A 13,379-nucleotide genomic window follows, 5' to 3' on the forward strand; every position below is an offset into this window, starting at 1 on the left:
TCAAGAATCATTTGAATGTGTGGTTAATCAGATAGTTATTGGAAAGTATTTAAAGGAAACATAGTTATTACCACAGAACCTTTGAATGTGTGATTAACCTTTGAATGTGTGGTTAATGAGGAACTCAACACTCACTTTGAATACACTCACTTTGAATGTGTGGTTAATCAGATATGAATCATTTGAATGTGTGGTTAATGAGATAATTATTGGCAAGTATTTAAAGGAAACTCCGTTATTACCACCGAACCACTCACTTTGAATGTGTGGTTAATTAGATAGGTATTGGCGAGTATTTAAAGGAAACTTAGTTATTACCATTGAACCTTTGAATGTGTGATTAACCTTTGATTGTGTGGTTAATTAGGAACTCAACACTCACTTTGAATGTGTGGTTAATGATGAATCATTTGCATGAATGTGCTTTAAATGTCTGGTTAATTAGCATGAATGTTCTTTGAATGTGTGGTTAATCAGATATGAATCATTTGCATGAATGTGCTTTGAATGTGTGGTTAATCATATGAATCGTTTGAATGAATGTGTGATTAATTAGGAACTGAACCCTCACTTTGAATGTGTGGTTGCATGAATGTGCTTTGAATGTGTGGTTAATCAAATATGAATCGTTTGCATGAATGTCTGGTTAATCAGGAACTCAATGCTCACTTTGAATGTGTGGTTAATCATTTGAATGTGTGGTTAATCAACTATAAATCGTTTGTATTTTGGTAGTGAATGTTAATGATTGAAATTACATGTAGTTGAAGTTATTAAAAGGCTAAAAGATTTTCTATTGTAGGGCTCCTTCCTCTCTCGTTGTTCGAGCTTGACGACAACCATAGCCCTTATCCCCAACAACATCCAATATATGTACCCACATCTGAGACCTTTCAATGGCTCATTCGTGCTTTTGTTAAAAACATGACCACAAATGTTCATTCTATTTAAGAAAACAATAAACCAAAAAAGAGTGACAGAGAAGAGGTTGAGACTGGCTTAGCAAACTCTTGTCAAATGTCGAAAATCGTTAGTCATTGAAACATTCTAGGATAAAACTTTAGATGACTCAGAATTGCTGGCATAATTAACATATGTTGAAGCAAAATTAACATATGTTGAAGGAATCAAAGGATCGTCCTCATGTACTTGAGGCGATGGTGATGAATTTTATGTCAAAGGATAAGAGGATCCATAGGATGTGCAAGTAGCAAATGCATGCCATATGGTTGCTACAAAGACGGTTACTCGAGATCTATCTGTAATCTTTGCAGCTCCCAACAGGCAAATCAATGAACCAATGAGCTGGACTTCTAAGCAAACCTGTTGTGACAATAAGTTTTTCATTTGATAGTGGGGTTACATGCATTATATCCTAATATCAATGTGCCTCTTCTTTGTGTTGTCCATCTTGCAATATCCTAATATAAAAGTGCCTCTTCTTTGTGTTGTCCATCTTGTAGTTTGGCCTATCGCATGCGAGACAGGTTGTAGGGTAGTGGACCCAGAGAGTTAGACAAATGGTAAATTTGTGGGCGCACGACATAAAACTTGGTGATTTATTTCTACTTTGTATGTGGCATCTCTGCAAGCACTACAAGTGTCTTTTGCAAAGGTACATGTCTGCATCCATTATAGGTTTTGCAAAGGCTCCAAGAGTTGTTGTTAGTTTTATAGAAGGCATTCAAAATGCTCCTTTCAAAGATATTTGCTTATAAAACATTCAGTTCAGTTTTAACTCAGAGCCTTGCTGCAACTGTTCATTCATCAGAGGATTATTAGAGTCACCTTATCTTGATCTATGTACATAGTTTCAGCCTCAAATGCCATTTTCTTATCAAATATTTGGTTCAATGTTACCTAAGAGCCATTTTGGAACTGCTCATTCATTTGAGGATTCTCAGAGTCAGTGTATCCTAAACCATGTACACAATTTCTGCCTCAAATGCTTCATGACTAGCATGTATTTTATCTTATTTATTTAGCTCATATGCCATTTTATTTATTTATTTCAGAAGCACATGTAAGGACATTTAGAATAAAGCCAATTTATAATCTAATTGTATTAAGGAATCCCATTATTTATGCATTTTGAAAATTGTACATGTATGCAGTTTTTTGGAAGTTGATTTCATTTTATCATGGAATTTTGAAGCATGTTTATATATCAATTTATGTGGGTATGATAGATGAGTAAAGTTGTTAACAATATTCTCGACAGGAATCATTTCTTTTGATGCATTTCTCTACGAGATCTATCCTCATTAATGCCCATCAAAGGTCTTTCCCATAACTTTGCATAACAGAAGTCATGAAATGTAGCATTATACAGGACACTGAAAATTCCATGACTATAAACAAGACTCATTGGGTTGGTTCAGAATAATTCCTTTTCTTTAGGCCTGTTCTTGGGTTTTACTTTGGATCTCACTGGATTTGATTGTTTTGTGTGAATTTAGCATGTCCATGTTCATTTGGGCAATGTTTGCACCAGAGTTCATGTACTTTTAAAAATGCAGATAACTGTTCCACAGACCTAATTCCATCAGAAATGTCTGTGTGATTATTTCCCTGTGCATAATTTGAAGGCACTTCCACACTTTGCTGCCATGAGTCTCGCATGTCTGACCTGTCTAAACGTACTAAGAATTGATTCTTTCCAGAGTTACTCCTATAGGTCTGATGAGGAACAACAACAGACGGTATCTTCAGTGGGTTGTTGGTCTAATAAGAAGAACCCACAACCTCCCACTGCACAGAATACATTGAGGACAAGAGTAGCTCCAGTTCCACCTCCTGGTGGGGGAAGCAGCAATAATATCAGTGACAGCAGCAGTAGTAGCAATAATATCAGTGACAGCAGCAGTATCGAGGCTCCTAAGAGAAACCCAAGATTAATGAGGTGCCATGCTATTCGCAGAGACATCTTCAGATATTTGGCATTTTGAGGAATTTCCAGATGGAAACAGGGTCCTATGCTTAACTTAGTTGATCGATAATATGTCAGTTATATATAATTCAATACTAAATATAGTTAATATCAATCAGATATTGTAAATTTTGAATTACCAACATCTGCCTTCAAACTTCCTATAAGTATTTCTGGTGTGATTAGAATTGTTTTGAAGAAAGTTCTACATGCTCACTGCAACCACAGCGTAAATTTTGAATTACCAACATCTGCCTTCAAACTTGGATCTCCTGAAGCCATATCTTAAGTTTTGAATTACCAGCAACTACATTCAAACTTGGATCTCCTACAGGCAAGTGAGTAAAACATTTTTACTACTTGTCAGACCTCTAACAAAGAATTGACGACAATAATGCAATTGGGAGCTTCTTTATCAAACACATTCCCGACAAGGACTACCGCATGCAAATTTGGAACTTCTTTATCAAACATTCCCGTCAGGGACTACCGCTGCATGCGACTCTTGTTTTTAATACCTTGTGTAGGAAGATATCAGGCTAATAGTGGATATGGGGTTGGATGCCTACAAATTTTCCATCTCCTGGTCATGCATATTTCCGAGTAAGGTAGACTTCCTTTCCAACTTTCACAGGTTTTTAATTTTGGTGAATCCATAATTCGTTAGTCTAGCATTAAATATAATGGCTATCATTATAATATCAAAAAAATATTTCACTGCCTTTAGTTTTTATAGCAATTTTTTTATAGCAATTTGGCTAGAATCGCCATTAAATCTAATAACTACTACTATAACATCAAAAATTTATCCAAAGATCATTATTTTTTTATAGTTATAACACTATATTACAAAAATATATCCAAAAATATCCCACCAGCATTATTTTTAATTTTTTATTAAAACAGGAATCGAGCCATATTTGGCTTTAATCATTGTCGTTATGATACAAGGCACATGAAGAGTTGTTACATTTTATTTGCTTGTTTTTTCAGGCATGGTCAGTTTGGCTTTACATAGTGCCTTGGGGAATCCAGAGTCTCATGAATTACATTAAACAAACGTTACAACAATCCTCCTGTCATTATCATGGAGAACAGTAATTATCTTCTCCTGTCCTGCAACTGATCTTCGTCGTCAATAATTATAATAATGTGAATTCACCTGTCATTATCATGGAGAACGGTAATTATATTCTCCTATCGTGCAACTGATCTTCGTCGTCCATAATTATAATAATGTGAATTCAATCATTCTACAGGAATGGATGACCACAACAGTATTTCGATTCATGTAGAAAATACGTTGAACGATGAAAGACGGATAAAATACCATGATTATCTCTCCAACCTTTCTGGAGCTATCAGGTAAGCAGGAAGTGTGATTATGAAATCAAATAACAAGTAGAAAATACCAATTAATTATATGTTATTAATGACGAACTGGCACAGGGAGGATGGGTGTGATGTGCACGGGTATTTTGCGTGGTCTTTGTTGGAAAATTGAGAGTGGGCAATGGGGTACACTTAGAGATTTGGGTTCTATTTTGTTGATTACAACCATAATCTCACCAGATATCCCAAGGCTTCTATCCAATGGTTCAAATGTTTTCTGCAATGAAAGAGCTGATGCTGGTTGCAAACCAGTAAATCTCATCGAATATCCCAGTTCAAATGTTTTCTGCAATGAAAGAGCTGATGCTGGTTGCAAACCAGTGAATTTTATTTTGGATTGTCCCTTATGTTCCCAGGATTTGAAACATGTTTTTGGATAATATTTGAATAATATATTATAGGATAATACTAAAGTAACATTAATACATGCTTTATATAATATTTGAATAATATATTAACACAATATTGGAATCAAATATATAATATATTTGGCTTATGTTTTGAAATTTTAAATTTATGTAGAATAACATAATATTGGAATTTTGGGGTAGATTATTTGGAAATGAAGTTGGGAAAGTAATTGTTTTTAAGTTATTAATTCAAAATTTTGATTAGCTTTTATGTAGTATGAGAGGTTGCATTAGTAAGTTTTGAAATTATAGTAGTAGTGATTAAAATTAATTAGAAATTATAATATTACTGATTATAATGGCTAACATAAAATTGGTAAACGAAGCCCACAAAACCCCAAGGAATCGTTATTCAACTTATGATTGGGAACTATTTGTTTTGGTCCAAATTCCTTTAATTATTTAATATTAGAGGTATTTTTCCCAAATTCCAATATGATTTATCTTTATATTGTCAAATCAATATGCTGACGTTTATACACGAAATAAATGTTAGCATGAAAATAGCTCTTATGAGCGTTGAAAAAGTTGTTCCTCGGGCTGGTGATTTGTTCTTATACGATCGCGACCTTCATCATCGATGTGGCTGCTTTCTTGATCATTTTTATAAACATCAGGTTCACAGAAACAAATATTAATTTTTAATACTTTTCGCTCAGAATTTTGACTCTTCATGGACCTGAGATGTGGTAAATAAAAAATATATATTCTTTAATGAGAGAATAAATGTTCCATAATGCCTTCTTTCTATAAAATGAAAGTACATGTTTCCATAATGCCTTCTTAAAATGAGAATAAATCTATAAAAGGAGAATATATATATATATATATATATATATATTTTCCGTAATGTCTTCTTTTCAGAAAATTGGTTCTGTATTAATTAATTATATATTTATATTTATATATATATATATATATAATTTTTTGGTTTTTTTCTTTGACCTACAATATTCCATGCCAAGGAGGGTTATTCCATTAGGGAGAGTGAGGGAAATAAGGGAAATAAAGCTCCATCCATTGATGTATTCACTAAAAAACCAAACATTCTGTCGAAAACATAAGTAAAATCTAAACTTCAGCCATGAGTCTATCCTTTGGTCTTCAGCATTTATGAAAAATGTCATTCAAGTTTCATAAACATTATATATACCCAGTAAAAATAGGACATGGTAAACCCTTTGCCCTTAGAATTTGAAATTTAAGTCTACAACCGAGAAACCCTCAGAGGGTATTCGAATTGAAGAAAAACCCCAGATATAAAACAAAAACAGTTTTTGATTTCATAGCACCAGTCATCTTGAGAAAGCAGAAGATGAAGAAGAACCTATAACTTGTGCATGCCAATCGGGTGAGACAGTCCTTGAGCATGTTCATGAGAAGATGAAGGAATTAAACCTTTTGAAGAATTTTGCAACCACAGAAATTTGGATCAGACCTTTAACCACAAAATAAACAAAGTGTGAAAGCTCAACAAGAGAAAAGAAGAAAACCAAAGAAACTTTAGGGTAATTGGATTTTATACCTTCACACAATAGAGAGTCGAGGCAAATATTCACGTTTGTGACTGCTAGCTGGGTGAAGGCAAGATACCTGTCAAGGTAGTAGAACAATTTACCCAGACCATTGGCAACCCCTAGCACAGGAGCTGAATGGATGTCTTCCTATAATTTTCCTTGCATATTCCGGTACAGAGTGAGCCAGAGAGACTAAACATTGTGGAATGTTGAACCTATTATAGCCTTGGAAGAGTTAGCACACGAACACGACTCAGAACCTTAGTTGCAGTGGTATGAAACGAAATTAAAGAAAGAACATACATAAAGTATCCCTTGGCTGCTAAATTGCAGAGAGCATTACTTACTGCAAGGAGGAAAAAACCCTAGCGGTGCAAGGGTTCAGTAGGCAGAGCATTTTCAGTTGAAGGAAACGTAACAATGACTAGCCAACCTAGCCGGAAAACTAATTAGTTACCATAAGCCATCGAAAATCAATCAATGCCGTCGAATCAAGAGTTTCAAAGATCAACGATAAGAGATGAATCCACAAGTTCCTTAGTGAAAGCTCTGGAACAATCGAGAACTTGGGTAGGCTGCGTGGAGTTAATGTTCCAGCTGGTGCCATACCCAAAACAAAAGCTAGACTACTGCGACACCCAGAAACAAAAAAACCGGTGATCTCTACCAAACCCAGAACAAAACCTCGGCCATCTCAGAGAGGCACTTTCGAGCAGGGGATTAACGATCTGAAATAGATGTGCCTCTGCCTTCGAAATACCAGCTACCTAAACTGAAAATCTGAAGAAAACCTTGTTCATGGAGCAAAATATTATCGATATAATAGGTTAATTTGGTTGACGGTTCATAAGGGAGATAGTTGACAGTTATTGCAGGATCCAACGACCCAGTAACAACCGTCACGGTTGGCCTTGTTCAATTCAAATCAATGGATAATGATTACCTAATCGTCTAACAGCAAACTCGAATGGCACATTTTTTGACACGAAAGCAATTTGGGGAGTTCATTTCATAAGGAAACGCCTTAAACCGGTGATCTCTACCAAACCCAGAACAAAACCTCGGCCATCTCAGAGAGGCACTTTCGAGCAGGGGATTAACGATCTGCAATAGATGTGCCTTCGAAATACCAGCTGCCTAAACTGAAAATCTGAAGAAAACCTTGTTCATGGAGCAAAATATTATCGATATAATAGGTTAATTCGGTTGACGGTTCATAAGGGAGATAGTTGACAGTTGTTGGATGGAGATAGTTGACAGTTATTGCAGGATCCAACGACCTAGTAACAACCGTCACGGTTGGCCTTGTTCAATTTAAATCAATGGGTAATGATTACCTAATCGTCTAACAGCAAAATCGAATGGCACATATTTTGACACGAAAGCAATTTGGGGAGTTCATTTCATAGGGAAACGCCTTACGGCTTAATTAACAACTCTGGGGTATTGCTCGTTATTGAAATCTACTAGATGTGGTTGGAATGGATATTTTTGGTTTGTCTTTTATGAAAAAAATTATGATATTATTTTTTATGATGATTTTTTTGGTTTGTTTCTTAAGAAAAAAATTATGGTATTATTTTTTATGATATTGTTAGGTTGAAAATGAATTTTAAAGTGTGAAATAGATTCATGGTTTTGAAGAATATGAGGTATTTACAAGTCTAGATTTAATAGTGTGAAATAGATTCATGGTTTCGAAGAATATGACGTATTTAAATGTCTAGATTTAATAGTTTAAAATTTGAAATTTAGTTTATAAAAAAATTTAAAGTTTAAAATTTAAGTTTAAGTGTAGTTATATGAACGAAATAATTATTTATAAACATGAGAATACTTACTTCACCATAAATCTTATATTACTAATATTTTAAAAAATATAAATATTAATTAAATTATAACTTTATTTTATTATAATAATTATTATTATTAATTGAAAAAGAATATTATTATTATTGCCAAAAATAATATTTAAAAAGAATTTGAATATTTTTACAAAAATATTGTCAAACATTTTATAGTTTACATATTAGGGAGTAGTAAGTTTTGTCCAAGTTTCTACATTTTAAAAAGTTTTTCCATTCTTAAATTTTTCCTACTACAAACATTGATTTAAATTGAAGATAGTGCTTGCATTTACATGAAAATTAAAAGAATATTTATGGTTTTCTCCTTATGGGTTTCCATGTCAATATCCACTAAATTTCTAGTTTTCTCCTTATGGGTTTCCATGTCAATATCCGGTATTCAATATCTTATGTGATTGGTACATCATTTTGTGATTCAATATGTTTGATTGGTTTAATAATTGTCGAAAATTATATAATATTGATTCACATTGACTCCGTAACATAATATGCTAGCATCTTTGATTCCTAACTATAAGATCAATTTTTTTATTAAAAGAGAGATTAATCTACAAACATTCAATATGAGGGATTCCTATTGGTGTAACTTGAATTTTCTTTTAAAGCTAGAAAATAAAATAACGAATTCATATAAGAACATCAAGTATGATCTTTCCAATCACATTATCAAACCTTGCGAAGAAATATGTGACAACAAACACAAAAAACTGGGATATGATAAGGAAGTTACCTTTTATATTTCATACTATTTCAAACCAATCCACTTCTATAATGTTGGATTCATTTAAGAAGATTCCACTTTGCTAGTTTCAATTCAACATCAACATCTACCAACATTGTCATCAAGTTGGTTACATGAAGAATTAGTGTTTTGATCTCCATCATTCACATAAATGTCAAAAGGAGGAGAAGGCTAAAATGAAAAATAATTCATTGTAGTTGGAGAAGTTATTGACAATTGAATTCAAAAGTCAATTGATTGCATATGTATTACTATCTAGTTTAGACACAAGTAAAGACATATTTCTATATAGAAACTACAAATGTAGATGGAATTCAACTAATTTTTATAGATTAAACTTAAAATTGACTCCAAATGGTACTTCCTTATAGCTTCAGAAAGGAAAGTACACAAATCAAATGAGAATGATACTCTCTTGCACCTCAAAAGGGTAGGATTACATTGAAAAAGAAAAATTGGATTTACCCATCACCTTCAAGGAAGAGGGCATGTTATGAAAATGTTTGGTGGTCAATCAAAACCACCAAATACATGGTATCAAATACAATTGTCAATGAGATATTAAATAAGAATATGAAGTCCAAGAATCGATCCCTTCCTCATAATTCTCACTTTCCACCTAACAACCGGTAATATAATGATGATAATCAAGATTCAATTTTTGAAATACTATCACTCAAAATTTAATGAATTTGTAGGAATGGGAGATCAACAACCAACCTCCTCAACAAAATATTTACAATTTAATCAACTACAATCTATCTCCTTAAATTATTTATTGGGGGATATCTGGTCTGGAATCTAGAATACTCCCATTTCTCTTCAACTATCATTAGGATGTTTTTCAACATCTAATTCTATCTAAATTTACAAAGTTACTCAATGACTCTATTTGTTCAATAAAAATAGAATGACCGTCTTATTTATTCACAAATGAACAAAGGAAATATTCAGACATGGAAATTATTCACTTCCAAAAATTCTACTGTTTTTCAAAATTAATTTCAAATGAACCATTCAACATCCATATTGATAGTTTTCTAGAAGTATCATCATCAAAGATTAGTTCAAAAGTTTTAGATTGAAGATTAAAGATAATACTATTTTATGCACTAGTTCATATTGCCTTATTAGGACAATTATTCAGACATGTGATTGAGGAGAGAAATGTTAATACTATGATTCCTTAGACAATAACAAATTATATAGTTGTTATCCTTATCTAATAATGATACATTGTCATTAGTTGTAAACATATACAGGAGCCAAATTCTATCCACAGGACGGCTTTGCTTCTAGGGTTTCTGCAACCCTCTGAGACGGCGCAGACTAGCATGACTCAGCTTCCACTGAGAGCCTGACCTCCTGGTTTCGACAAAGAAACGCAGGCATATCTACAAGGAACATGGATTCCCCGCAGGGGGGGCCTCAAAGCCCTCCCCCCCGTCCAATACCTCGCCGCCAGGACAAACGGAGGCGCTGGTCTTTGGAACAATCCAAACTGCGGCGGATAACAGCGAGAAGCCGGAACAACATAAACCTGACGCACCTGCCAATCAGTCTGACAAGAGCAGCGAAACGCCAGAAGGAAAAGACAAGCCAGAGGAAACGATCAAGGTTACCTCGAAGACATGCAAACCGATTGCAGCTGAAAGACCTAAGATAGAACTGCCCAGTCAGAAGATCAATGAACGAATCCAATATATGACGGATCATGCACTCATAGGGAAATTTATAGGATTCTGGCCGACAGAAAAAGCCTTGTATGGTTGGATAGCTGCTAAATGGAAACCCAAGGGCCATATAACACTGCAGTTAGGACCAAAGGGGTTCTTTACTGTGATATTCTTGTGCCTTGAAGACAAATACAGAATCATGGGTGAGGGGCCATACTTTTTCAACTCGGCAGGATTGTATCTAAGGAACTGGGTTGCAAGATTTAACCCGGATAAGGAAGACCTCACCTGGGCTCCAGTGTGGATCAGAATGTATTCACTTCCAGAGGAATACTGGGATGAAGGGCTGCTCAAAGACATTGGAAATGGACTGGGGGAATATGTAAAAGCAGCGGAAGAGACAAAGCTTCGGAGATACACATCCTATGCCCGCATCTGTGTCTTCATGCGCCTGGACAAAGCCCTACCGGACTCGGTAAGTCTCTCTCATGACGACTATGAATGGATTCAACCCCTGGATTATGAACATGTACCTTTTCGCTGTCGCAAATGTCATGCTCACGGGCATCTCTTTAGGGATTGTCCGCTAAATGCCAAAACCACTGCCTCCGATCCCTCTGATCAGCAGGCTCAAGATGGTTTTACCAAGGTTCCCAGCCGCAAAAGAGCGCACAAAAAACCTTCCACCGGGAAAAAACCCCAGCAAGATCTGGCCTCTATCCCTTCCACGAGCAATAGCTTTGGAATTCTAGCTCAAGCCTCAGAAGAGCAACCCTTGATTTCCACAACCCCCAAAGAGAGACAAAAGGGACTTAATGGGAAAGTAAAGGAAATGGAAGTTGGGGGCACTCCATCTAAATCAAGTGGAACTCCCACAGCAGACCTGAAAAACCCTGAAGGAACATCCAAAGCCATGGAGATGGATGAACCTCAAAATCAATCCTGGCAACTAGCGCTTATCTCAGAGGAAAGTAGTCAGGTGCAGCATATGGAGGAAGAACCGGAAAGTGTAGATCTAAAAGGGCTAGACATTTTTGAACTGGAGCAAGCCTGTAGAAAGAAGGAGTATGATAAAATCCAAGAGCATCAGCTCAGCACTCTGGAAACCATATTATCCAGAGCATATCAGCAAAAGCAATTGGGAATACAACCAGGAAGTCAATGGGATGGCACCCTCACTCCAAAGGACTCCAAAAAGCGGGGCAGAAAGACTGATCTCCAAAGAACTATAGCAGTAGGGAAAATCCTGGTCGACTCAGGTAGATATGCTAAATTGACAAAGTACTATAGGCCCTCTCCACACGGTGATCAATGAAGCTCACCTCATGGAATGTAAGAGGGCTCAATAGCCCTGGGAAACTCAGAATGATTAAAAATATGATTAGGCAGGAACAACCCCAGATTTTCTTCCTGCAGGAAACAAAGTGCAATAGTAACACCTTGGGAAGCATTCTTTCTAAAGCTTGGCCAGGATGTCACTCAGTGGCAGTGGATGCATCAGGAGCTTCAGGAGGCTTAGCAATTGCATGGAACACGCAGGCAATAATGCTGTCAAATTTCCACGCATCCCACAACCTCATCCAGGCAACGTTCCACATAATTGGCACTAACATACATGGTCATCTGACCAACGTTTACTTTCCATAGGATGCTCCCAATAAAATTGCTCTTCTAGACACCATAGCAACTCTCAACTCCAACAGAGAACACTCCCTATGGCTCATAGGTGGAGACTTCAATATGATCACCAAGTCAGAGGAAAAGCAGGGAGGCCGGGCCAAGTTGGATCAGGAAGCGGACCACTTCAAAGACTTTATCCATAACAACATGCTTATCGACATGCAAACTCCCAATGGCATATACACTTGGAGCAATCGTCGGGCTGGGAAGTACCAAATAGCTTCAAAACTCGACAGATTCCTCATCTCGGACAATGCAATACATCTCGGGGGCGACCTCTCAGCATCCATCCTCCCCTACTCTGGCTCTGATCATTGGCCTATAGCGCTCCAATGGCAGCGACCAGGCAGCACCACCAGACGTCCCTTCAGATTTGAGGCATGCTGGTTAACTCATCCCGCTTTCAAAGACTTCATCAGACACACTTGGAACAACTTCTCGGTGCCAGAGGGATCAAAAATGTTCCAATTCCAACAAAAACTCAAATATCTGAAAGCCCAAATCAAAAGATGGAATAAGGAGACTTTTGGCAACATCTTTCAGGCACAACAACACCTCAACAAGGAAATGAGGGATCTCCAACAACAGATAATAACAGAGGGGTACAATGAAGAAACCTTGGAATGGGAGAAGCATCTACATAATCAAATGGAGGAAAGAAACAAGCAGGAAGAAATTCTCTGGAAGCAAAAGTCCAGAATCAGATGGCTGAAAGAGGGCGAGAGGAACACCAAATTCTTCCACAGAACTACTATTCAAAGAAGAATGCATAATACTATTACCTTCATCCAAAAGCAAGGGGGGGAAGGGTGGAGGACCATGCAGAGATCAAACAGGAATTCATCAATCACTTTCAGGAAGTCCTACAAGAACCCCAAATTGACAGAAGGATTGCCATTGAAAAGATCACTCAACTAGTGCCAAAAGTCATCACTGAAGAACACAACCAACTCCTTCTCCGACCTGTAATGCCCGAAGAGGTGGACGTAGCCATGAAGCAGCTCAAGGAAGGCAAAGCACCAGGTCCGGACGGCTTTTCCACCACCTTCTTCCACGCATTCTGGGAGCTCATAAAGGGGGAAGTATGGCAAGTGGTAGAAGAATCTCGTTCTCTTCACTGGCTACTGCCTTCGTTGAATTCAACTTTTATTGCTCTCATCCCCAA

The 13,379-nt window shown here is 36.4% G+C and overlaps 1 protein-coding gene across 1 annotated transcript; it reads left to right on the forward strand.

The window, feature by feature from the left end:
- Window positions 1-4,190: 4,190 nt before the first annotated feature.
- LOC149171913 (uncharacterized) lies at window positions 4,191-13,132 on the forward strand. The gene is made up of 5 exons (XM_089426132.1): window positions 4,191-4,294; window positions 10,247-10,981; window positions 11,111-11,815; window positions 11,920-12,073; window positions 12,182-13,132. The coding sequence occupies exons 1-5, from the start codon at window positions 4,191-4,193 to the stop codon at window positions 13,130-13,132; spliced, it is 2,649 nt and encodes an 882-aa protein (XP_089282258.1).
- The last annotated feature ends 247 nt before the right edge of the window (window positions 13,133-13,379 follow it).

The sequence above is a fragment of the Pinus tabuliformis genome, chromosome 4_2 (genome assembly GCF_031772625.1).
Source record: "Pinus tabuliformis cultivar Carrire ecotype Pingquan chromosome 4_2, CPIR1, whole genome shotgun sequence".
In the NCBI taxonomy this organism is placed as follows: Eukaryota; Viridiplantae; Streptophyta; class Pinopsida; order Pinales; family Pinaceae; genus Pinus; species Pinus tabuliformis.